The sequence below is a fragment of the Leuresthes tenuis genome, unplaced genomic scaffold (assembly GCF_036924035.1).
Source record: "Leuresthes tenuis unplaced genomic scaffold, fLeuTen1.0.hap1 SCAF_24, whole genome shotgun sequence".
Taxonomy (NCBI): Eukaryota; Metazoa; Chordata; class Actinopteri; order Atheriniformes; family Atherinopsidae; genus Leuresthes; species Leuresthes tenuis.
Genome location: NW_027325378.1, coordinates 9,704,067 through 9,730,243, shown reverse-complemented (window position 1 = coordinate 9,730,243; position 26,177 = coordinate 9,704,067). Strand labels below are relative to the sequence as shown.

At 39.7% G+C, this 26,177-nt stretch overlaps 3 protein-coding genes across 3 annotated transcripts in view; 2 read left to right on the top strand and 1 right to left on the bottom strand.

Annotated features, from left to right (window-relative positions):
- malrd1 (MAM and LDL receptor class A domain containing 1) overlaps window positions 1–15,994 on the top strand; it is a 56,059-nt gene extending 40,065 nt beyond the window's left edge. The window contains exons 24-33 of the mRNA XM_072378798.1: window positions 2,151–2,308; window positions 4,514–4,715; window positions 5,275–5,553; window positions 8,129–8,254; window positions 10,425–10,491; window positions 12,742–12,833; window positions 12,958–13,054; window positions 13,139–13,199; window positions 15,124–15,231; window positions 15,332–15,994. Coding sequence (XP_072234899.1) covers window positions 2,151–2,308; window positions 4,514–4,715; window positions 5,275–5,553; window positions 8,129–8,254; window positions 10,425–10,491; window positions 12,742–12,833; window positions 12,958–13,054; window positions 13,139–13,199; window positions 15,124–15,231; window positions 15,332–15,415 — 1,274 coding nt within the window. The 3' untranslated portion in view covers window positions 15,416–15,994. The remainder of the gene's footprint in view (window positions 1–2,150; window positions 2,309–4,513; window positions 4,716–5,274; window positions 5,554–8,128; window positions 8,255–10,424; window positions 10,492–12,741; window positions 12,834–12,957; window positions 13,055–13,138; window positions 13,200–15,123; window positions 15,232–15,331) is intronic.
- gimap4 (GTPase IMAP family member 4) overlaps window positions 1–26,177 on the bottom strand; it is a 222,830-nt gene that overhangs the window by 99,226 nt on the left and 97,427 nt on the right. The window lies entirely within an intron of this gene.
- The window catches only part of plxdc2b (plexin domain containing 2b), an 86,058-nt gene continuing 84,567 nt past the window's right edge, over window positions 24,687–26,177 (top strand). Inside the window, exon 1 of the mRNA XM_072378810.1 lies at window positions 24,687–25,259. Within this exon, the coding sequence (XP_072234911.1) occupies window positions 25,166–25,259 (94 nt within the window). The 5' untranslated portion in view covers window positions 24,687–25,165. The remainder of the gene's footprint in view (window positions 25,260–26,177) is intronic.

The window sequence follows — 26,177 nt, the reverse complement described above, 5'->3', positions numbered from 1 at the left end:
TGTGAACATATCATAACGCGCTCAGTTTCAGTGATTTGTAAGAACAAATGGCTTTTGAGTGAAACGTCAACATGTGTGAAAACTTTTTTATGGACATATTTGTCAAGTCGCAGAATGAAAACCGGTTTGACTTGTTTTCTACATGATATTTCTTTTTTCTGTGCAGTATCCACTCATAAATGATGATTTAGCTGTTTCTAACATGCTTTTGTATGGGCTTTTTAAAGCACTTGTAGGTTGGCACTATTACCTTAGTGATAGTGAAAGAAAAAGAAAATAGCTCAAAAGCAACCACATACCAAACGTCTACAAAGTCCTCTACGTTTACCACCATCCACTCTGACTTTTTTCTTACAGCATCGTCATAAAAAAGCAGCGAGTGAACACATGCAACAACTATGTTAACTTTAATTCAGTTAAGCCACGAAAAGTTTTCCAAAGAGACATTTTCTTAACAACCCATTGTGTGCAAGCACTCCTGTTTATGTCCAAGCCGCCTGTTTGTTTTTCTCTTTAATTTCTTTGTGAAATATTAATGCTGTCAGAAAAACACAAACAAACAGCCTCCTGTCCTCCTGACACACTCCATGCTTTCACCTCTTTGGCAGCTTAGTGCGATGCCTTTGTAGTTACAACGTGACAGCTGGGGAAACGGGAGCTTCAGAGGGACAACAGAAAGCAGGGTTAATAAAAACATCTTGATGAATGTCAGTCTGAGACAAAGTGAGTGCTGGACTTTTTTTATGTCGTGTGCAGCAGTGCTGATGTATCAAACACCATTTTTCATGCAGATGAAAAGGTTACAGTTGCTGTATTCTAACAAAAGGCAACGTTGGTGTTTTGCATATGTTGCCTCTATATTTGTGCTAATTATGAATTAGTTATTGTATTTTATTAAAGTGTTTGTTGACGCCACTTCCTTTGCCTGCTGCGTAAAGCATGAAAAACAACCTTTGCTGAGGGCAAAGCAGAGTTTCTCATGGATGCAACTCTCCACCTCTGAGAGGTAGCTGTAACTCATTTCATGATAACGGTCAGCATTGCCACTCCTCATTGGCCAGTTGAATCTATTGATCGGAGAGATGAATGTGGTCTATCTGCACTGGATGGAGTTATGATCTCACTCCAAAGCAGATCAATGAACCTGATCTCTAGCACAAACAGACACATAGAGAGAATGATGGCAATGACTCTGGAAGACTTGCTGTAGGCACATTATCAGCCGATGTTAGCTTTGGAATGATAGAACAGCATCTGTACACAGCTTTTCTTTGGAAACAGTTTTTATGAGTGAAGGTATAAACTCTGTTTGGATTCCATAATTTAAAGTCACAGAAGAAGAATCCAGTGTTGTGAGTGGGAGTAGGGTCTCCATTGTGCTGTGGATTGCGATGGCCAATCACCTGTAACCCGTGTGGAAAACTCCTACTTTGTTCTGGCATTGCACAGATGCAGCCTCATCTCCAAGTCTTGCCAAGCTGAAGAAACTCTCTGCAGATTTTGTCTGTAGGCTTCTACATTTCACAACAGCCTTCTCCTGTCTAAATACCCTGTATATTGGAACTAACAGATTAAAGTTATTGGATTTCTTTTCTGCAGTAAAGCTAAAATTGGATGGCTGAGCTGTGGATTTTCTTACACTATCTCATCTTTTTGTGGCCGACCTTTACATGGAGGAAGTGCAAAGAAAAGCACTGCTCCTACAAAAGAAGAACACAGTCACTGGTTCAGATATGCAGACGACACCAGGGTCAAAATCCAAACTCGAGATGCAGAGTCTTTCACTGAACACATCAACTTGTTGGACAGCATCATCAACCTCTCGAGGGAGGATACCAAAGACAATAAGCTACCTTTTTTTTTAACTGTGCTGTGCACATTGAAGAGGACAGAAGTCTTAAGACTGAAGTTTATTAGAAACTCAACAAGCCGATACTCCCCGCCTTTTCGTTTAGAACTGAAGAGACATTTCAGATGAGAGGTGAAACATCTTCAAGAACACAGGAAAAGAAGATGCCCTCATTCAGACGTTTAGTATTATCATGGCAGAATCTGCACCAACATGTCTCAGCTATGTCATTCACACTGAAAATGTTGAAGACATCCTTTATATTCATGACCATATGTCTTTACTGCATTTATCTTCATAGATGGTGGAGGGAACTTCCTGTACATACACTCAGCTGCTCAGAGGGAGGGCGATGTTGCCAAGGTGACGACGACCAGTGCGTTTCCTGCCAGTATCGGATTGTGTCACCTGCGCTTCTGGTTCTTCATGAACAGATCTGAGAAGATGGGAACACTGAAGGTGACAAAATCTCAGCCACATTTGCATAAATTATTCAAAAGATTTTTTTTTCCCATCAGGCAATTCAACTCAAATTACAGTAATATGCAATCAGATGATCCATCACAGTCAGTTTGCAGGCTTAATTTGGAATTGTCAGAGATTTCTGCTCTGTTTTGCTCAACCTGTCACTACATTGAACTCTGCTTACTGTCAATCAGTGGATACCCACAGGAGAGTATATAAGTGTCCCTGCCTGCAAATAATCCATCAAAGCACATCACCTTACAAACTTAATTATCATATCTGTCCTTTTATGTCTTTTTTAGTTGGGCTAATTTCAAAACAACAAACAACAAGCAAATGCTAAAAAAAAACACCACTAATTAGACAGGAAGTGTACTCTGCATGCAGACACAGACAAGGCACTAAGAAATTTGTTGTATCTCAGGTGGAAAATAACTTATTCAGAGCATCCATCAAACCAGATACTGTGCAAACTGTAGAGAAAATACAAATGGAGAAGACACAAACTTGACAATCCCAGCCAACCAGCAGGTTAAACCCAGAGCTTCCCTGCTATGAGGTGACCACAAGGCTGCCCCAGTTCACTTAGGACCTAAAGTATTTTTTTTGCAGTATTGTTTGAGGGCTTATGTCTAAAACCCAAATTCAAATCATAAAAATGTTAAGCAACTACTCAAATTAATTAAAGGCTCTTGAATTGGTTTATAGTTTACATAAAAAATCTGTACTTGACACCCCAGTTGTGTGAAATTATCAAAAACTGTGAAGAATGTAAAACAAATAGAGAGACTGCTGTGTGCGATTACAATCTAAAATATTGAAGTGGAACAGGAGCATTTCTTTTTTGTGCCACTATAGTCTTTATGTCCCCTTGTGAGGCAGCTGGATTCTCACAATTCATAGAAATTGACATGGAAAGGTGCAGGGGGAAAGGTAAGCAGAATGAACTCCAGCAGCAAGAAAGAGGTGAACCTCTCTAAAGACCAGACATGCCTTGTTATCCATAACTTCACCAGTGTGGACAGTTCAGACAAAGAAGCCCATTAAAGACTCCTGCACCATGACAGCCAGTGGGAGTGCAGAGGGGCATAACGCCAGGTAGTTTTCAGATTATGATTTTGTGTGTGGGCTATGAATGAACTATAATCTCTGATTATAGAATAAACTACCCAGAAATGTAGGAAATATTTATCAATAACATTAGCTTCATTACAATCTTGCAGGTAACAGCAACCTTTAATTACAGTACGTTCAAAGAATATGCGCCCTCTAGTGGCCGTAAGAACTGCATGTGAAGCGAACACATGGCATCCATTAAGGAGAAGTCTGCGTAGAACAAAAAATGTATTTACTGCCAACCATGATGTTTTATAACCCGAACCAAACAGTTTGGATTTCTTATTCTAACTAAGCGATGCCGCTGCCAAAACTCAAGTGAAAAAAGTGTCTTAGGTGAAGTGTTGTCGCCTTATTGACTGAACGTAACTCTGAAGAGAGAACATAGTTGTCATGTGTTTGCGTCAAATATGTGTCCAACAGATGAAGGTTCCTGGTTGAAAGCACTGGACATAACCATGCTATCCACCTCCCTTTCTTCCTCCTGAAGAGCACATTGTGCCATGTTAAAGGAGACACTTGAGAATTGCGTTTGCTTCGACATGGAAACAAAGAGTTGTATGACCCCCCTGCCAGTTGTATGGGATGCATACTGGGTCATTTTTAAGGTTATGAACTTTTGGTATAAATGGCTTATTTTGTCATTTCAATTGGAGTTACACTTCAAAACTTAACTATTGACTTGACTCTTGGTGCTCAGAGGCAGGCAGGTAAAAGTCCTTTTGTTGTTGACATGAGTAATGGACACGGCCTGAAGCGAGTTTAGCAGACACAGGTAAAAAGCAAGAGTATGAACATCCGGAAAGCTTAGGCAAAGTGCCCAAAGACAAGCTGACAAGGAATGAAGGATATGCTGTGGAATGAATCATGAACTACAGGAGAAGTAAAAGTACTTAAATTTAAAGACACAAACTTATCTATTCAGGACTTCCTAAAGTAGGGTAATAGTGTATAAACACTATGTTTTAACTGTGTTTTTTCAATAAGATATTTTTTATTTATTCATTTTTTTGGTATGATCAATTGTGTATTTCTATAAGGACTGCAAGAGATTTAAATCAACATGTCACCTAAACTCATCAGGTTTATACTGTTGGAGTCAGCGGTTCACCTCTGCTGATGTGGGCAGCCACTGGAAACCATGGCAACAAGTGGACATACGCTAACGTCATCCTGTCCAACCCGACACCTTTCAGAGTGACCTTCCAGGCAGAGGTGGGTGGAGACATGTGGACAGACATCGCTCTGGATAACATCTCGTACACAGCGGAGTGTATGGTTGGAGGTAAAGACATTAAAGTTTTTCACCTTTTTTGCACTTTTTCATCATTTCCCATCCTTCCACCACTTTCCTAATTTGATTTTGATTACCAGTTTTCACCTTCTCCCGCTCCCCTTATTTTTTCCGCATTTTCTGTGCTCCATCATTCCCTTTCCTCTCCTCAGTTTCCACATAAACAGTGGGGACCCTCTGGGAGACTTTTGTGAGTTAATGGAGCCTGTTGCCCTGTGGGTCCTTGTAAATTTACTGTGGAGACTGGGTCAACGCCAAGGGACAGCACTGAGGGCAATGGGGAGGAAAAGCAATTACATTTATATTGTGTTATTTCCTCACCCCCCCACCTCTCAGTCCTCCCTTCACCCGTGTTCTGCTTTTTTGACTGACTTTCTGAAGAGGAACATTTTGTGATCTCAAAAATGCTAAATGCACGTTTAAAACAACCCTCTGAGACGCCTCTGTGAGGGATGCTTATCGTGTGTGATCAAAGAATGAGTCGGGGGATTCAAAGTGTGCTGAGCTCTGTGTTTAAAAGTGTAATTCTTTGCATGTATATTCATCTCAGGACCAGTAACTCCCCAGCCTCTGACCTGTGCTGTGGACCAGTTCCAGTGTGCATACTCCTTTCAGTGTATCCCAGAGAGCTGGTGGTGTGATGAAGAGCCAGACTGTGCAGATGAGTCTGATGAAGAACTTTGCCCGACAGCGATACCCGGAACTCTTCCTCCTCAGGGTGGCTGTCCCCCTGGGTTTTACCAGTGTTCAGACTATCGCTGCCTTCCCTCCATACTGCGCTGTGACGGAGTCCAAGACTGCCCCAAAGGAGAGGATGAGCACAGCTGCCGTAAGTTAGCACATGTGTTATCATTTTGAATATTTGATTGGGAAACTGACAGTTCACAGTGAAGCTTGGTATTCAATTTTTACACTTCGTCATTATATACAGGCTATGGAAATGAAATGTGACCTGGCATTTTGCTGACTATATACCATTTTCAGTATTGTTAAACAAAGATGATTTGCCCCAGCTATCATCCTTCAATTGCAGTGTAAACAGACTGGGCTTAACTGAAAGAATATTGAAGACTACAGTACATACACTGACCTCGTACTGGGAGATACTGAGCTACCAAACAATGGTGGAAGCTCTTCTTTTATCTTGTAGATCTTTCTATATATGGAACAAAAATGCTAATAAGGTTAAAACGAGTTGGAATGATTATGTAGAGAAGTTGCATGCTGAGGCTCGAGTGGCATTTAAAGCATGGATCTAGTCTGGTAGAGAAAGACGTGGTCCTTGATTTGACTATAAGAAGTACAAATGTGAGTTTTAAATATATCAGATTGATCAAAAGGCAAGAGATTACACTGAGGCCCCAGTCACTGGCAGGAGTGTTACAGAATATTAGTTCTAAGGATTTCTGGAAAGAGGTCAGCTGTGATACACTCTAAAGCATTCCTTACTATCACATATAGATGGGATAAGTGGCTCAAGTTTAATGAAAGTTTGTTTCTATCAAAACCTGTTTTTAATTTGCTAATATCTTTAGTGATATCTTCCATCAGCTGTTGTAAATTCTGCCCAGAGCAGAAAATACCGGTACCATCCATAAATGATATTAGCTGAAACAACTTTGCATATGTAATTTATATACAGAGCAAAGAGTTTTGGGCCAAACACTGATTCCTAAGAGACTCCACAAGCAATGTCCAGACATGTTGAACAGAAATAACCCAACTTCACAAACTGCTGTCTCCTAGATAACTTCGGATCCAATCTAATGATATGCCTGGGATTCCAAACTGCTCCAGTTCATAGTTAATATAGTATTATCGAATGTGTCAAAAGCTCTTTTGAAGAATAGTCCAACTGCATATTTCTGTACCACTTGTGATTGATTTTGTTATTGACACTAATGTCTGTTTGATATGAATTCATATTGGCTGTCAGTGAGTAACTTGTGCTTTTCTAAGTTCAGTCTATTGCAAACTCTTTATAATATTTTTAAGAATTGTTGAAGTAAAGAGACAGGTCTGTGATTTGTGGTATTTGTTCTCAGTATTTGTTCAGAGGTATGATGAAATTCTGCATTCAAAATAGCCAATATAATTTTTTTTTTCATTTTAATGGCTGATCTCTCACAGTAGTTGCACAGATGTAATAATGGGTGAATGATTAGTAGTTCTCTGAATAACCTGATCAACACCTGATGTTTTCAACAATTATTTGCAGTCTGTTTGCAGTATGGTATAGCTTTTGAGATCAAATTGAATGCAAATAAAAGTAGTGTTATGGTTACTGCAACTATCCTTAGTTGCAGTAACCATAACACTACTTTTATGTACCAAAACACTTTCGCTTCTTCCTGTTTGGTATATTCCTTAAAGTGTGAGATGAGAGCGGACTCACTGAAGCAGGTAGATGATGGCATCCTCAACACCAACCCCCAAGGATGATAAGCTAACTATAGTGGGTATAGTGGGAAAGTGGGTAATTGGCACCAAATTAAGCCAATGACAGACTCTCCAGGACTTTTATAATGTGAGGAGTTAGGACAACTGGTCTGTCGTCACTGAGGGCAGATGGATGATATTTTTTAGGAACCTGAATAAGGCATGTATTCCACAGCACTGGAACTTTATGATTCAGCCCAAGGCTGAAGAGGTGCTGAAGAATACCACACATCTGTTCTATCCCATAAAGAGAATTGGCTATTGCTGTCCATCGATCTGGGAAGGGTTTTATAAGACCATTTCCAAACTATTTAGAGTATCTCATTTTACAGTTAGAAATATTATCCAAAAGTGGAAAACATTCAAGATAGTTGACAGTTGCCTTATGATATCCTGATGCATAAAATGTAAGAGTTGAAAGAGGATGTGCTTTCTTTTTCTCACAGCTGTATGTTGCATGAGGTTTGAATTCAAACTGTATCTGCATGAGTCAGCAACACTGTGGGGAAAATTTGAAGCTTGATTCAGTTTCCTTGTATTTGAGACATCCTGTTCAAATTTCCTCCAGTTTCTGTCCAGAACCCCTTTCCATCAGCTGTGTTGGATTTTTTTTCCACATTCATGACTCATATATTTTAAATCCCAGCTCTTTATGACTGTATGTTGCATTTGTTCGATTTTAACATGCATTATTCTCAACTATGATCCTTAAACAAACATATGACTGTGTAGTTGATTTAAACCAGCAGGTTTGTGCTCCTATTGCATAATGTTGGCATGGAAAACTTGAGATGTGATGAGCAATATGCAGTAGAGAGATTCAAAGAAGTAAACAAATATTGTCTCGCAGATGATAAGGTTCAAAGTCTAAAAGCTTTGAGTTTTCCTATCCCTTTGATGTTTTCTTGTTGTAATCTCAGAATTATACCATCATCCTTCCTCATATTTCATCATCTTTCCACCAGCTCTGCTGCAATGTGAGCTGGGAGAACTGGTGTGTGAAAGTTCGCCTGGTTGTGTCCCACTTCAGAAGCGATGTGACCACTCTACCGACTGTCTGCCGTTCCACTCAGACGAGTCCAGCTGCCATGGTAACATGTTTCTACTTATCTCACCCTTTTCTTTTCTCCTTGCTAATAACTAACCTCCATTTCATGATTTCCTGACATTTCACCTGTTGTACCGACTGTGAAAATGTAATGACCTCACTTCTGCCAAAAGGGAAGATGAGTGCTTCCGATGCATTTCACCTTTGATCACAAATTTTCTTCATGAAGTTGACACTTTTACTGTGGTTTCGTGTATTATTTATTTTGTTTAAAAGCTTTGATGTCAATCACTTTGACAGTAAAATATGGCTCTATCTCAGTTAAATAGAATTTTTGCTTTTACTAAATATGCAGATTTTCTATTTGATTTGTGATGCACCTTTGTTCTTTCCACTGTCTTATATGCTTATTAACCATCAGTCAGTTCTGATTTAAGAGCAAAACTTCACTCTTATCCGCACATTTACAGTCTACAGCAAACACTGTCTCCACTCAGATTTTCAAGTGTGGTTCTTTACTCTTTAAAGCATACCTCCCAGGTTACTACAACCTGCCAAAATCCAATCCATTAAAACCTTCCATTTTGCTTGCTTTCACTGCCAAACCAGCCACAAAGCCAATGGCTGAACATGAGTGGATTCCAAAATACTCATCTAACAGGCATACCAGATAACCCTCAAATAACCCACAGAGGCAAGTTCAGAAATCATGAGATGTACTGGTTATACACTGTGCCAGGCTCCTAAACTCATTCTGCAGCAAGACAATCTTAATCATGCAATCATAGAAATTAGGAACTATTTCTTCAGCCACAAAATGATTTCCAGCAGCAGATGGTCTGTTCCCACAGAATCCTGGGGCCTAATATATGAAAGAGCGTGCTGCATTCAAACTGAAAGAAAAATACCCACATGTATAAAACATACACATTCCCGAACATGAAATTTAGTGCATGGCTCCTCCCATAAATTACTATGCTAATGACTGATACGCCACTCCTGTCACCTATTCAATCAACAAACAAATCATTCTGCAAATAGAAGTAGAAGATCTTTAGAGTGTGAGCTCAAAATGCTGATCTCAGAGGTAGAAACCATGAAAGGTTTATTATTTGGTGGTTTGTTTTCTGAGATAAGCAACAAGTCACAAATCACCCAGGTTTTTTAATTCAGCCGGCCCAGTAAAATTCACGATGCCTTAATAAAAAAGAAAGTGATCTGAAATTAAAGTGGATTTTAAAGAAGAAGGTGACTGTAAAATGTAAAGTGTGGCTCCCACAGGCAGAGCCGCATACTCTCCCATTTACCATGTCCTGCAGTACAAGTAGTCATTGTTCATCATGTTTACACATCCATCCCGACATGCCAAAATGTCTATGCCCACATGAACAAAGAAAGCTGTTCAGTTTGCAGATGATAGTAATCGTGACAAACTAAGGAGGCATACTTTGGGAAATTATTTTACGAAAGATTTTTTAACGCACTCAATAAGACATGTTAAGCCAGGTTCAGGCTAAAAGACTTTCAGTGTTGTTGGATTGTTGTTGTGTGTCTTTCAATTGTTTTTTTTAGTTTTGAAGTTGTGTGTTCACATTAGATGGCTGAACTGTGGCAGGGGGTCACACACTACAAGATTTCTGTCATGGTATTACATACAGACAGAAAAGAAGACATGGGGGACTCTTGCCAACATATAGCCCAATTCTGTTGAGGCTCCACCCACAGAGTCTCCCGTCACTTTCATTTCTTTTCTTCCTTTTTTTTTCTATACATGCTGAAGTTTGCATGAAAACTGATCTCTGTCTATGTGGGATCACATGAGGATACAGAATATACTCAGACAGATGAAACTTGTACAAAAATTGATTTGTGTTCTCTAAGATGTTTGCTGCTAATTACCTTTGAAGACTGACACAACTCAGCACTCGTACTAGTTCTCCTCTATTCAAGGAGATCTGGTACGGCTTTAGAAACAAAAGATTTTTGCACTTTTTAGTGTACGATACTGAGCTTTTAAGTTCTATTTCCCAAAACAACTTGTATCACTGATTTTATGTTCCAAGCTGCAACACCCTGCTCCCTGCCACATGAAGAGAAAAATGGTGGCCAGATCTAAGAAAAAGCAGTTCTGTTTTTTTGTGGGGGGGCCTTGGTGTACCATCATTCTTAATCTGATATGTAGTGATGGTTAATAACATTTGCTATATTTGCAGAGTGTCCTCCGGGGTATTGCCTGAATCGTGGCTCATGTCTTTTAGACAGACACGGACCTGTTTGCATGTAAGTTGAACTTCACCCATACGCAGAGTGATGCAAACAATCCCGTGCACAAAGATGAGTATCATGTCTACTCTTCCCACTCCCCCTGCCATCCTATAGCTCTCTTTGTGACTTCAAACATGGAAATCCCATCAGCTTTGCTTCTTTCCCTGAAAAAGACACGCTCCGTGAAGCATGTGGGAATCTGCTTATCTCCCCCAGATTAAACAGGGTGGTTCTGCCCACATTTATCCGCCAGCATAGTGTTCCCTGGGAATCTCTGATTCTCCTGGTCAATATTTAAACATGGTCTCTGCTGCAAACGGTCTTAGTGGGGCAGACCACTAAAAAGAAATGCATCAGATTAATCTTCTGGCATATTAGTTTTTGCGTTGTAAAAACACATTTGAGACAAACGCTTTGCTCTTGCTGTTGGAGGCTTTTCTTTTTTTTATTATTATTATTAAGCTCATGAATCTAGTTGTCTGCATCAGCAGTTTGGAATGTCTGCAGTGAGAGATTTCATTATAAAAGTAAGAATGTAATTACGAGACTTGCTGCTGGATCTGCTAACGTCATTATGCATCGATGAACGCTCTCGGAGAGATTCACATTTCTCCGTTCTCGTGTCAGAGGTTTCAGTTCTGCAAAAAATACGAGTTGTGCAGCAGGTCATAAATAACTGTAAATTTGTCATTTTTTATTTACACTTGGGGAACTTGTTTCCACACTGTTAATCACAATGCATTCTTTAAAAACACATTTGCATTCAATTTTCCCCGCTGTCACAGGTGAAACTTACTTTTGTATTTGTGAAAGCAAATGTATTTTCAGCTAGTTAGATGGTGGTGTGGGGTCCTGACTTTTAGGTAGTGGTAAAAACCAACAGTCAGCACACGACATGTGGACAGCTCTGCACATTTCTTTATTTTATTTCCATGTCACTGCTCAACAGCTAGCAGCTGTCAGTCAAGTACAGACACCAACACCATGTTTTCGTTTTTATTGCTTTACCAATATGTGTTCTGAGTATTGAATGGGCATTTTACAAAAAACTTTTGCCTTAGTGTCTGTTTTATGTTGCGACCTAATGAGCATGGTGATAATAATGAATAAAAGGTATGGCCAGTCTTTGATTGCTTTTTAACACAGAAACACTGCCTCCCCTTCATTCTTATTCAATTTTCCACAACCGCTGCCTCCTTTCATTATGTAACACAACTTTACCCCCGTCACTCACTTCTCAGTGTGGTCTGGAGCTTCTGTATTTGTTCCAGAACTGACAACAGCCCTGATTTTGCAGAGCTTGACGCACACATTGCTGGAACAACCTTTGACTCAGTATTTGCCTCACGCTCCTCCACTTTGTTGAGCAGAAACCACCAGGGACCCGGACCAGGAGCAGCCCACTGCCACAGCTAGATTGTCACACAGTATGAGCGCTGACCCCTCTGAATGATAATGACACAGTCTGGCTTCGCTGAGAGCTGTGTGTTTCACATTAGCGGGTCAATGTTGCTCAGAAATCAAGCTGATACTGAACAGATGTTGACTTGGAGCTGAGTCAGTCTGGGAGAAGAGGAACTTACTTTCTTTCCCAGAGATGGAGCTCACCAGGCCGGCCGGCTTAGTTTCCACAATAGATGTCCAACAGATTACTCTCATACCAATTGTCAAAACACACAGGTTTGATACAGATTGTACAATTAGAGTTATTTTCTTTATTATTTTTTTCAGTTTCATCTTATCATTTTGTACTTTTGATTTAAAGTCTTAAGTGTTTTCTATAGTTTCTTGTGCTCAACAAACCCAGGAAGGACTCAAAACTATCAGTGAATTGGTTTGCTTCATTGTGCATTAATTCCTCTAAAGGTTTCACAAATGTACAGTTTGTAGTTGTTTTCATATGCTCAATAATTTCTTAGAATTGCCCGATGAAAAGGCCTGCTGTAGTTCTCATCAAGCTCTTCTTAAATTAGAGTAAATATTGCATTTGTTAGGGATTATTTTAACTAGATTAATACACATTGGGTTTTTTTTGGGAATTTCCGCAGGATATTTTTAGCAGGATATATCTGTGAAACTGGCTCAAAATAAGTTACTGTGGGAGTGCTTTATTCCTGTATTTGTTTCATGATATTCATTGGTTTTGATTGTTTTGTGGAATTTGGTGATATGAAAAAGCCAAAACAATAACTGATGTGCAGTTTGTCACATGGTCACAGCATCCCTTTCAACACATGTGCTGTGCTCCTTTGTGTCTGATGGCAGCTGTCAAACAGGGTGGACAGGAAACCGTTGCCATGTGAAGAAAAAAACCTTCCTCACCACCGCTTCACCAACACCAGAAGACATAAAGCTGGGTGATTAAGAAACCACCCTCCCTACTCGCCTTTATTAAAATGTCTCATCTGAATTTAATCACCATATCCTTGCAGTAATTTCCCTGCAGTTAAAAGGCTAATTAAACTTTTCCCTCTTGTTTAGATTCTGTGTATGTTGGCATCGGCATCGGGTCGCTGCTGCTCGTAGCCGGAGTTGCCGTGTGTGTTCTGGCTTCATGCAAGAAAAAATGCCACTTTACGTGAGTCTTCACCTGTCACTCCTTTCTCTGATAAGATGTTGCTCATTATGAAGGTGATGATGAGTGCGTTTGCTGGCTTCACAGAAAACCCAACCCTATGGACTACGGGGTGATGGATAACCCACACTTGGACTGGAAAGCAGAGGTCAGTGCACAGGAATGTCAAATCAATCACCAGGGAATTCATTTAGCCTAACATCAGGTTTCTTAGCCACACAAATGAAATTTTTCTACCATTCTCCACACACTTATTCAATAAGCGGGTTCAACATTAGAAGAGGTCAGGAGGTGATCGCCAAGCCTTTCTGCTAAATGAGATTTTTTATTTAGGACTATTGATTTAGCAGTTTATAAGCACCTCTGCAAGATTCTTTGTGTGTTTTGTGTGCAGTACACCGTGTAGCGCATGTACAGCCATAAACAATCAACCTGACCAAATGAAAAAGCACTAGCGACAAAGCCAAAAATAACCTGTTTGATAAACAGTTTTTCTAATGCAGTCTGAACAAAAAGGTCACATGAGAGGCTTTAGAAACTGCATGGTGTCCACACTGGGTTGTATTATATCACACAGGTGCTCCTATTATTGTTCGCCCACCGTCTGCTTTGTTTCCTGCAATTTTGATCTCTCTTGTTATTCCTGCTATCGCTGAGAAAGATCCAGCACAGGAGATGATACAATCACAGCTATTCTGTTTGTATAATGTGTGCAAACACAGAGTGCTGGAAAAAAAATGACAATGTGAATGAGAGATGTGCCTCAGCACACATAAACACACACTTTTATCTGGGTATATTATCAGCTGAGTGTGATTTGTAGAGACACAACCATCAAAAAACCTATTATTATCGATTAAACTAGGTCTGGTGTGGGTTGTACTGATGAGACACAGGCTTGTGACACACTGTGCAAAATAACACCCATAAAAATAATTCAGTTTTATGTGATGTTTGAAACAATGAAATTACGGCAAACACTGCCATAATGTCAAAAGTATTACTATTTATTTTTTAAATGTGTGTTACCACCTATAAAACTTACACCTTTACCTTAAAAGGGGTTCCACACAACATTATTTAACAAATTAAACGTTAATTTTAGATTTAGTCAAGAATATGTAAAGTATTTACAAAAACACAACAGCTCTAGATAGCAGTAAGTGGTGCTGAGGGACAACTTCAGCTTTCACTGCGGTAACTTTCCCTCATACAAATATGCAGTCGCATCAGAGCTTCACATTTACTAACATGAAGCCACTAACATGTTTTAACTTTGCACTTGGCCATCGGTGAAGATGCAGAACACAATTCATCATCCTCAATATGCTGGAAAAACTGTGAATTTCACTCTTAACCTCATTATGGTTATAAATACCCGTCATCTGACAGATTTAATCTGAATAACAGAATAATTATTGATTTATATTACTATCACCTCTCAGGAGTTTTATGGAGAAATATGGGAAAAGCATTATCTAAGAAGTTTTAACTAATACAGAAATTTCCATAAAGCAATCATTTTTCCAGAGTTAACTGTCACTATCTGTATTAGATTTTACATAACAGTATGTGAATTGAACCTTTATTCATTGTTAAAACTATTCACTTGTGACATTTGGCTCAATGTGAAAGGGTATTTGAAAGATCTTTGTGTGAGATCATAAAAAGCTTTTTCATCTTATTTAACCATCAACGTGTCTATTTTTAGAGTTTCCTTGTTTCGCGTAGTGTTCATACTCTAAAAAAAATATAACACAGATATACACTGTGTTAGAGCTCATGGTCCTGAAATGATATTACACGTCCACACAGTATAAGGCATATCAGTATTGGCATGTGAGTGCATGTTTGCTTTCATGTTGCAGCCACCAAGAATGCAGCTATAAATAGTGAGGTGTGGGTGTGAACCGGCATTTCACCACCAACACTTGCTTCACAGAGCAGTAAAAGATGATGATGCTTTTTGGGGGTCAGAGATATAATTAGGAATGCATGACAGGACAATTAGATTCTAATTGTTGCTTTCATTTTGTGTATAAGACTCATCTCATTTTTATCTACCCCCCCAGCTTTCATCATCGGATAAAAGTCCAGGTGTCTATCCCAGCACTAACCCCAAGAGGACTGATGGTCAGGGGCTCTCCATCAGCGTTTACCCCTGGCGGAGAGAGGTGGAGGTGAGGTGTATATACTAAGGCTTTTGGCCTTTACCATGATTAACTGAGTATAAGTTAGCGACGTGACCTGTTTCTCTTTGTGTTTATCTGTCTGCCGCAGGTTTCAAACAGGAAAGATGCCAAGCTGTCCTTCTCCAACCCCTTGTACGCTAATGGTGCTGACTGCAAAAGCTCTGAACCGTAAATTAGATGGACTTTAAATTCATCTCTGGGCATTTTGCCTTTGTTGAGATGGCACCGTAGAGATTAGCAGGAAATGCTGGGAGTGACATGTAGAAGTTGAACTGCGGTGAGGGCATTTGAGCCCATGTGGTATGAAGATTGTCATTATCGAAACAACTCAAAATGGGCAGAAGAACAAACCAATTACATTTTGGGTGGTTTGGATGCAGACAGTGTAGCAGTTCATTAAGAAAGTGCTACATTTCCACACTGAGCCTCCAGTTGCTGCCCTGATTTCGAGTCTTCATTGGTGATCCCGACTAATCACAACAAGTGCATCTAAAAGAGTTTACCCCCGTTTTATTTGCTAATTAAAATCCATTGCAAATTGAATTGTGCAGTTGCTGTGTGTGGCGTGAAGTGACTCTGTACCAACCAGCACAAGGTGACTGGATCACATGCAGAACAAATAAATCCATCTGTGATTAACTTTGTGTTTTGTTTCAGGTGTGTCTTCACAGACAAAAATTTGATAGAACACAAAATCCTACAAGATGTGTGACTTATACTGTATGCAGAGTATGCATAAGAGTCAGCAGACAGTGACTTAAAGAAGACAGTCATTTATTGTTAGTAAAAGAAATGTAATAATATAAACATTTTCAACATATCCTTTTAGGAATTTGGAGACTTTCCTAGCCATTTCACAACATTGAATGCTTCAGCACTCTTCCTCTTAGTGACCCCAGGGCCAGAGACAACACAGATGAAAATACAGATTGTCAAATCCCATAACAGAAGTCAACTTTCAAAAGGATAAAGGCATATTTGAGTCAAAAGCTCCCAGAACGTGTTTGCCCAAGGCTGAAGAACACATCAATGATCTGCTCTACTATTTCATAAAGCACATTTTTCTATTCAGTATCTCAAATAAAATTTGTGGAGGTAAACATGCCTGAGCCATCTCTACCACTTTTTATATGCATGTAAATGCATGAAAAAATAATGTTTGTTGTCATTACTTTTGCTATTTCTGATTTTTTTTTTTTACCATGAAGAATTTATTAAAAAACATTGATTCATATAATAATTGCTCCAAGGAAACGAGAAAATGTGGAGGAAAAAAAAAAAGAAAATCAACAACATTCTCACCCCTTTTTTTCCTCAATGAGGACAATAAAGGATTCAGTCAGCTGACTTGCGAGTATATTGCATTGCTGGACTGTTGGGACTGTTGCCTTGCTCAGCTGACTTAAAGGGATTTATTTATCCATAGCAGGCAGAAAACCAACCAAAATACATGTGAAAAGACACAGCTGCAAAGATCCTTGTGTTCTTTCAAGTGTTAAACCTATCACTGTGCTGTAAATCCAAACTCTGGCATCTGAACACCAACACAAGATTTACACAAAGGCAGATACCTAAACAAAAGTTTAGATTCTATATATATATATATGAAATTTAGATTAGCTTTTTTTACATTTTTGATTTCTTCTCAATACACTCAGCATTCTCTGTGCATTCTTTGCATAATATCAGTGTTTAACTGAGGATACTCTCCTTGTCACACAGTAATAGCTTAAAGCATTAAATGTTAATAGCTTGATAAGAACATTAATCTGATTTATGGTGATGTGTCTTTTAATGTGAATAGACTCCTGGCCTTTATAAGGAGTCTGAGAAGGGATGCACACCCCCAAAGCTGCTACCATTCCATTTGTAACAGACGTCAGGTACATGTTTTGGCTCCATAATGACCACAGAACACAGAATCATTAATGTTTGTCTCATTCTTCATCACTGCAAAGTCCCATCTAAGTCTGTAAGTGCATTCTGGGTCAGAGATCTACCAGAGGGCCATAGGATCAATTTTAGCCATTAAGCTGCTGCTCTTTTTTTTTATTGTTTGTGCCCTCGTCTTACAGCAGCTCATTACCTTTTTTCTGGCACACTGTTCTGCTTTCAGAGCCTAAAACCAAGAGCTATATTTGCTCTCAACTCAGCTAAAACTCATCTTTCTGCTAGCAGTTAAAATAAATATAAAATAAATAATCTTGGGCTACTGAAAAGTACAATTTCTATTTTGGTTACAATCAATTGACACAAGAATAGACAGATTTACAGCTAAAGCTAAATGTTTTGGCGATTTTTCCAACTAAAGCTGAAGTAGCAGAATTGTCATTGCGTTGCATATCGCTCCCCCATCTTCACGTCTTTGTCTTTTAATTTTGTTTCCCGTGTGTTTCCCCTGTTTGGCACTCTGTGTTGTCTGTCCAGTCGTGTCTTGCTGGAGCTGAACTTGCAACATATTACTTCCTTCCTACCCTGGTTCAACACTTCATGCTTTGCCAGTCCATCAGTCTACCAAATGTGGTACATTGCAAGGGTAAATCCAAGCTAAGTACAATGTTTGTTTGAAAATAACTGACTTTAATCTTTGTTCTCTGCCTCAGAAATCCTACTCCTCACCTGTCTGCCCTGTCCTTCTCCACAAAATGTTTTCAGAAGCTCTTGAATTTATGCATATAGCCGACCTCTGCCATTCAAGCTTTGCTAACTAGTTGAAGGATACATACAAAATTTCTTTGACATTGTCACTACTTGAGCTGTAGAAATAAAGTATTTAAACTATTTCTGTCTCTCATCTCTCCTAAAGGGTGTTTAACATTTGAAATGTAACCACTGGCTTTAGACTAGTAAGTAGAATTAATTCAACTTTTGGCAGATCTAGACACTGGCAAGACACTAAAAACCCCACACTGCTCTCCAATATGTTCCTCATTAGAGTCTCTTTAGATAAGTAATTATCAGATAAATTAATGTAATTTGTGGACGGTATCACTGTAGACACAGCCAGAGTTAGCCTTAGCTAAAGCTAAAACTGTATTCATATGTCCACATATGGATTTGAAGAATATAACCACTAAAATTTAAATCGGTCAACAGTGCTCGATAAATGATATTTTGTTAAGATAATACAAATTCAGACTTCTATCTTACAAAGTTATTAGTGTTGCAGTCATGACTATAAGAATTCTGTATTTTTTTCTGTCGTTTTTATTGCTGAATGTTTTATATTAGACATTCATAATAATTGAAAGCACCAGCTCAGCCTTTTCACAGCCCCCACATCAGCATTTGTTTGTCTCAGCCCACAACAATCAATGTTCTACACAAAATCTTTCCCACTGACATGCCACAACATACACACAAGCACCACCTTGCACTTGCCTTTCCCAGCTCACATACTCTCCTATGACACCCTGCTGACTGAGAATTTGCAGCTATCAATGTTTTTGTCCTGGAAACACTCTCTGGTAGCTTCGTTATTCGTGCCGTTGAATGGCTCACACGAGAGCTGCTCCAGGCCACCAGCATTGTCCCTGTGTCGTTGTTTAGGCAGTGTTAGTCAGCTTTTCTCACCGGAGCTATTGTTGTCACAGTTTTGCTAATCACCAGGGAGAGTCCATCTGAAAGGTCACTGTTTTGCTTGTTTACCTCTTTGATCGGAGAGACCCCTGTAACAAAAATGTTCATCCTTGACAGCCATGAGGATGTCATGTTGTCAAAATTTACTGTTGTATCATGTGCATCAGCCATTTCTGAGTACTCTTATTCTGGGTTCTCAGTCGGCTATTGTTGCGATCAGCTCTCATGTCTCAATCAGTCCAGTCAGATCTGACTGAAATTTACCTTGTTTCCTTGTTGTTGAAAGTTCTCATCCACTCAGCCTGAGTGAAAATGACAAATGTCCATTTCATATCTGTATTGAGGGTAAGTAGAGGTTCAGTCTTCTGGCTATTTGTCAGTGACTTTCCAGTAACACCAGTCCAGGCCACTTGCCTCTACAGCCACTGCTGGGCTGCTGCTGATTAGATCTATTATGGTTATTTAGGGCTATAAAACAGTTTTGTCTTCACCTTAACAGATCTTGTGCTGTACAGTAATGGTTTGTTATGAATAGAGGGCTTGTGCAGGATGTTTTATGCACCATGTGCAGCCAGTTATACCAGTTCTGATGTGCTGTAAATATTGATCTTTTTCAAGCACTGCTGCGGTCTCTTATTATTCAAGTGATGCTTGATTACGTTCCTGTACCCAACACAGAGAAGCCAATATATCATCGATTATTTCTAAATTATTTGTCTTTAGTAAGTTTATTATTCATCAGGTGTTCCGTGAGATACACAAACAAGGTCCTAAAAATGATAGAGTGCCAATAGTTTGTTCTGAGCGGTGCTGGAAATGCATCAATGTATCACCACTGGTTGCTTAGGAATATTATCTGAGTAATTCCTTCAGTGGTTAAGACCTCCTCAGAGCTATTGGAGAATGCCTGTTATATTGTTGTATAAATACTGTGGCATTCTTCTCCTACCCTTGATTTAGGCTGTTACATGCCATTTCCCCTTTATTCAGGCTTGCATATGTGACTCACCACACACTTTTCTGACTGGAAAAGTTGACAATAAAAATCTTAACATTTCCATTAAATATCTTAATTGACTACACCCTCGTAACACCATATGGCACGGTGTTGGCAGGAAATAGGTTGAAATGATAGATTATGGAAGGTTTTTCACCTAGTTTAAGTGAGGTAAAAATGAAGTAAAGCTAGATTACAAAGCTTCATTCACCACAGGGGAAACTCATTTACCACCAGTCTGGAGCAAACAATCCCAGCACAAACAAGTACAATTACATTAACAATGATATGCAATTCCAGGCATGAACAGTTCCCAAAAAAAATCCAGTTGCTAAAAATTATCTCCCAAGTCGTTCGGTTGAGGATTGAAGCATCATCCATCTCCCACTTCCAGGGGTACCATTAAACATCGTTAAGCATGACTTTCTTTTGTTCCTTGTTCCCCTTTCTTTGATGACATTAACACAGGAGACTAGGGTTTATGTTGTGACAGGAACCACGAGTTGTAAGCATCGTTGCTTTGTTATTCAGTGTTTTGTATTTTTTATCCGTTTTTTTTTTTTTTACTGTTGTTTTATCAATAGACAATGTGTTTTGAAATTTGATCATTCTTGCAATATCATCATGAGCAAGATCAATATTGGACAGATATCTTGTCTAGAAATGGCAGAGGTGTATTCATTCGGGCTGCATTCCACTTAGAGGAAATTCTTCTTTTGTGCATGTTCTACAACTAAGCAGGATGCACAGATCCAGAAGTGGATTCCGACACCAGATCTGCAACATATATTCATTTGTTTTTCTAATATCATGCAGCACTAGTTTTCAGTTTCTGTTTGGTTATGGTTGGGCAACAAAACTACTTACACAGGCTTAGAAAAATGGTTTTGGCCTGCTCAACCCTACCAGAGGTGATTGAGTTTTTGAAATAGCGCACGTGCTGAATTTTCTTCTAAATTCTATAATTTAGCAATTATCGTACTTTTACAGCACATATATTGCCTTGGATGCCGTTTACAAGCAGGGATTTTAGAAATGGCATAATTATAACTGACACTGATATGAGGGCCAAGCTGCTTAGGTGTAAGCCGTTTCAATTAGCTGCTGAACCAGGAGACCAGCAGCAGACAGAGGAGCAGCAGAGAAATATGAAATGGAGAAGAAGAGAGTAGTTAGTGACTTACGTACAGAATATTGCAGGGATTCTCACAGCTGAGCTAAGCTTAGTGTTTTTCAGAATAAGGGCGATTTTTTTGCATTATTAAATAACACAAACCTAAATGATTTCATGGACGTTCAAAGGAACGCTAGAGATTTTTACACCGTGTCAGTTCTGCATCAGACAGTTACTCGGTCAGTATTTTCCCAACCAGAGAGCGTCCATGTTGCTGCTGCTCGTCTTTGCATGCACGGTGGCTGGTCAATTTATCTCCTCGCTGGTCAGCTGTGACTCACAGCTCCATGTGTATAACCCCTAAACACCAGCGATGAAACAGTAAAAAGTAGTGAAACGCCTAGAAAAGTACGAACAATTATCATCATTTAAATCTTTGCCAAAGGAATGCACAAGCCCAAGCTACCCAACCCAACTGCTGACAGATTGATGGTCAACAGCCACGATGCGTACGGCGACTCTTTGCAACATGTACACTTTTCAGTTTAGAAAGCAGTGACAAAGGGATGACGTTTCTGATGCAAAAGTGTATATATATTACGTTTGCTCAAACTGCTATGATATTTTTTTACACTTGAGTTGCTTCAAATGGAGAAAATGTTCTCTTCTGTGTCCCTGTTCTGAGGTCCCCCATCAGATTTTCTAAGTGATTTCCCAAACTGAGAGCTTCATAACTGCTGTCTATAGCAGGAAAGACACCTCACACAACCATTCTTGAATTTTCTTCTTTTTTTTTAAATTGAAATACCCCTTTAAAGTAGTCTTGTATATTTTTAACTTTGTTTATGTTGAAACTGTCCTTGACTTTCTGTTGTACGGGTCCCACCACTTCTAAATAAAACAGTGCAATAGTTTCCACCCACACCAAAGCTAAATCATTGTGTGCTTTAAGGTCTTGTTAATACTTTACATGGAAAAGGTAATAATGAGAAATGGTCTCATGGAAAGGCAGAGACAAGGCAAAACTTGTTCTCGGATTTTTTTTTTTTCAGTGTCTAGCTGACACACGGCCTCTTTGTTCTCTGTTTATTAAGTGGCCAAACATCATAAATACTGCTGTGACACAGCTTAGCAAGTAGGACCCAACTCGGCACGAGCCCTCACTGGAAAAATTTACACAGTCAGACGTAAAGGCCTCGATGTCACTGGAATTTTGCTTATTAATGATGTCTCATTTGTTCTGATGCTCCTTAGGTTCACCCAAAAAGGGGGCCCATTGTGGTGTGGCCTGGAGCCAACCAAAAGCTTAAAGCATTAAACCTCTTCCTGCTTTAAGTTTCACTGGAAAGAGTCTGAGACTCTGTGAGATACTGCAAGAGGATGCTTTTGGAGGTTTTCTTATTGGTCATCTCAGGACTGACCCTCTTTCTGCTGCATTTGGGGGACAAGGTGATAAGAGAGGCAAACTTAAATCTTAACCACTGTGATGATTTGACTGTTTGGTTAGAGCTGCAGATAAACTGTGGAGCCTCAGAAGCTAAATCACATGATGCTCTGACACTGGACCGCATCTGATATAAAGATGTTTTATGGCTTAAGGAGCCACATTGTATATGTCAGCAATAATCTCCTTTTATGAGGGACTACATCACTAATGCAGCATGTTGAGTATTTCTGTCAGGGTGGTATTATTTGTGTTTGCTCTGCAGACGTGTGATATACACCAGCACAGTTGCAAAGGGAGTGTGTGTTGATCAAATGATGCTGAGTGCGTATGGGATTTTATGTGAAGAAGGAAATGTGACACGTTTGTGGACAGGAGCTGTCAGCAAATGTCTTAATCTTATCGTCATAACAACATCTCCAAGAGTTATTTCAGAGGGAAGTTAAATAACACATGTCAAAACATTAGGTTGCTCACTTCCTCTATTTCTGAGTTTTGGGCTGTCATGAGTTTTCACACACTGACACTTCATTCTCGAGATAAACTCCCATCTTTCTTACCTCTGCTGTACACACCTTGTTGGTAGTCATGTATCTTTAAAGATAAGGGGATGAATGATTGAGGATAATCAAGAGTTTGACTATTTTCTGTAAAAGCTCTGGAGGTAATTGCTATTTATTGATCCTGTTTCATTAAGGGGCCTAACTTGTCTACTGTGGGACACTGACGGAATACGTGCCTTTGTGTTTTTCTGTATTTAACTAAAATTTCAATCTATTTGAAACAAGTGGACTTTACTTAAAAGCTCACAATGCACATTCCAGCCAGATATAATGTAAAATAGAGGTTCTAAAAGGAGTTTTTTTCTTTATGGAGGCCTGTCCATGACTGCGATGCAGCTCCTGAATTTGCACAGCCAGTGTCTTAACTGGAGAAAGCATGTGGCACAAGTTATCCCTCTTGTACGTAATAAGCGTCAGTGAGGAAGAAAGAGTGTGGAGAGTTGTTTAAATTAAATGTTTGTCAAAATTTCCAAGTTCCTCTTTTCAATGACCAGACAAACTACTCAGCAAAATAGGGACATGATTATTATCTACTGTCTGGTCACGAAGGGGTAAAAAGACAGTTTCAACAAAACACAGTTTACTATAGCTGCAACTGGTGATGCCTTGGGTCCAGACAGAGTCTTGGCATTTCAACTGTAAGTATTTACTGAGCCTAACTGAGCACATGAATCATAAAACATGTATAAACTGCTACACTGGCAGGTAGGACCACCACAGGCAGGAAACTTGCAGCTTTACTTCCACAGACAGGTTTAACTGCACAGCTGGAGAAACTGGAGACATGATTGTTCAAACACTTTCTAACATACTGAGGCAATGGCATTGGATGTGCAAAATAACACTAAAAGTGTTGGGTTATAGAATTCTGCAAAACAAAAATCGCACATCATTAAGCTGAATTAGTGATTATAATGATATATTTGGTAATTTAACAAACCCTGATCAAAAATATAAAAAGTCAACAGCGCTAATTACAGTAGGACATTGAAAGTCTCCTTGGACCCAAATTTACACATCTGAACACCTCTCAATGTAATTGGATGCCTGCTTTCCAAAGAATTTATGTTTCAATTCAAAAATGCGAATTAAGACTTGTGGATATTTGCATGTTAAAGTCAAACACAGGCAATCATAAATCCTCCAAAAACTCAAATATGTATCTCCAGATTGCACATTTTTAAGTTAAGCCAGGGCAAAAAGAGAGCGCACGCCTTTAAAATTGGAGATGTCTCTACCTCCTCTTCCTCATTTAGTGCGCCATGATCTATGAATATGCTCAGGAAATATTTGGGGCCATGTCATTAAGTTGTCTCCAAGTCCTATAGCTGTCTGTGCCCTATGGCTGTAACACCACGAGGAAAATGGACGATAGTTAAGCCTTTCTGCCTGAACTCCCGAATTTAATGATTTATTTGCCACCTGAAGAGGGCGCTCTCACTGTTCAGTCACCTGACATTACTGAACAGAAAAGGTGAGAAGTGAGACAAAACTGTCTCAAATTATCTATTTAAAAACAAATAGACAAGTGGAAAATGAGAGAATCATTTACAGGAGAGGCTGAACTAAACAAAAAAAAAAATATATATATATATAGCAGCTCTATATAATCTAAACTTCTTGTATATTATTCATAAAACTAAATCCTCTAGGAGAAAGTGTATTTTGTCTGCTGACAATCAGTCAGCCTAGAACTGCGGCTCCTGTAGCTTCTCTGCTCTCACCTCCCCTCAAAAGCTGATTCTCAGACAAGATATACCATCCGAAAGAAAGGTTGTCCCTCACATCTGTGTATGTTTGCATCCAGCACGCGCGAAGCATCAAAACCATTGGCTCTGAGGAGTTGATGACGGCGAGAGCGCACTTTATTCTACGGAGCGCGTTCGCCTTGTGTCTCACACAAGCACGACACCTCGGACCAGTGGGATGACTCCACAGTGTGGGACTGAGCTGCGCCTTTACGCGGTCAACTCTTCCTTTTTCTGGTATTAATTTGGCTTGTTTTTGGAGGTGGAGAGCGCATTTGCTGTCCAGGAGCGCGCTGCGTGGCACTGGCTGGAAACAAAAACAACCCAGTGCAGCTCAGGCAGGTCTGTTTTTTAAAAGCAGCAGGAGCGGCAGGAGAGTTACGGAGTCCTCTCCGGGAAGCGGAGTCGGTGCAGGAGAAAGACGGAGACTGATAACCGGCGGGACATTGAGGGGAAAAAAATCAGCGGATCTTGGATATGGCGGCTATGAAGACGTTCGATCTTCTCGTTGGAGTTGTTTTAGTTTTGCAGAGTGTGTGGAGAGTGCAAGCAGAGATCACAGCCGGTAACGGTAAGCATCAAGCGCAAACCTGACCTGTTTGGATCGACTTAGAAATCAAGTGTTATGAATAAAGTTGCTGCAAAGAGGAGAGTACGATGCAGATGGTCTCCTCCTGCATGAGAATAAATGTTTTACACTCAGATTGCTTTTTTAGTCGTAGCAGAAATCCTCCCTTTGTCAGGTTTAAACAGCAACTATGACTGTGTGTGCAATAAAAATAGTGGACATGTTCCTGAAGGGGGATATATATTTTTCTTTTAAGGGAATTATTTACTGAATAAAGGCGTTCACGACCTACTATCTCCATTTTGTCTCGACCAAAGACTTAGTTTTATTCTAATTATCATATTTTCACAACCACTACAAGGTTCAGTTAATTGCTTTGCTTTTTCCACATGTGCTCCTGCTGCCTTCAGGCTCAGCTGCTTATTGTACAGTAATATGCAGCCATGCATTTGGTTCAGCATGTGGAAACCCTCAGAAACATCCTGTCTCTGAGTCTTCTGGCTTGAGCCCGATTTTCCTCTGTACCCCTCTCATTTTGTGAACTGTCACGTCCTGTAACATGGAGGTGTCACCCATCTGCAACTTTTACCACATCTGACTGCAGTTTCAGGAAAGGTGGACAGCTCAGGTGCTTCCCCTGCTGGTGCATAATTTGTCCCCACTGATGTTCTTTGCTGTAAGACACGGTCAAGTTTCCCTAATCTCAAATCTAGTCCATATCAGACACATGGTTGCATACGTTTATGCCATCATAACACCAGCATCCACGAAAAATGCCTCTCCTGTGTGAGCTGGGCGCAGTTTTGGTACGTGTATGTAGGACAGTATTTTTAGATATGTGGCTTAGGTGCTTCCCTCGTCATAGACTGATCACTACCTGTGCTGGAAGGAACATCCCATGACCTCCCTGAGACAGGCCTG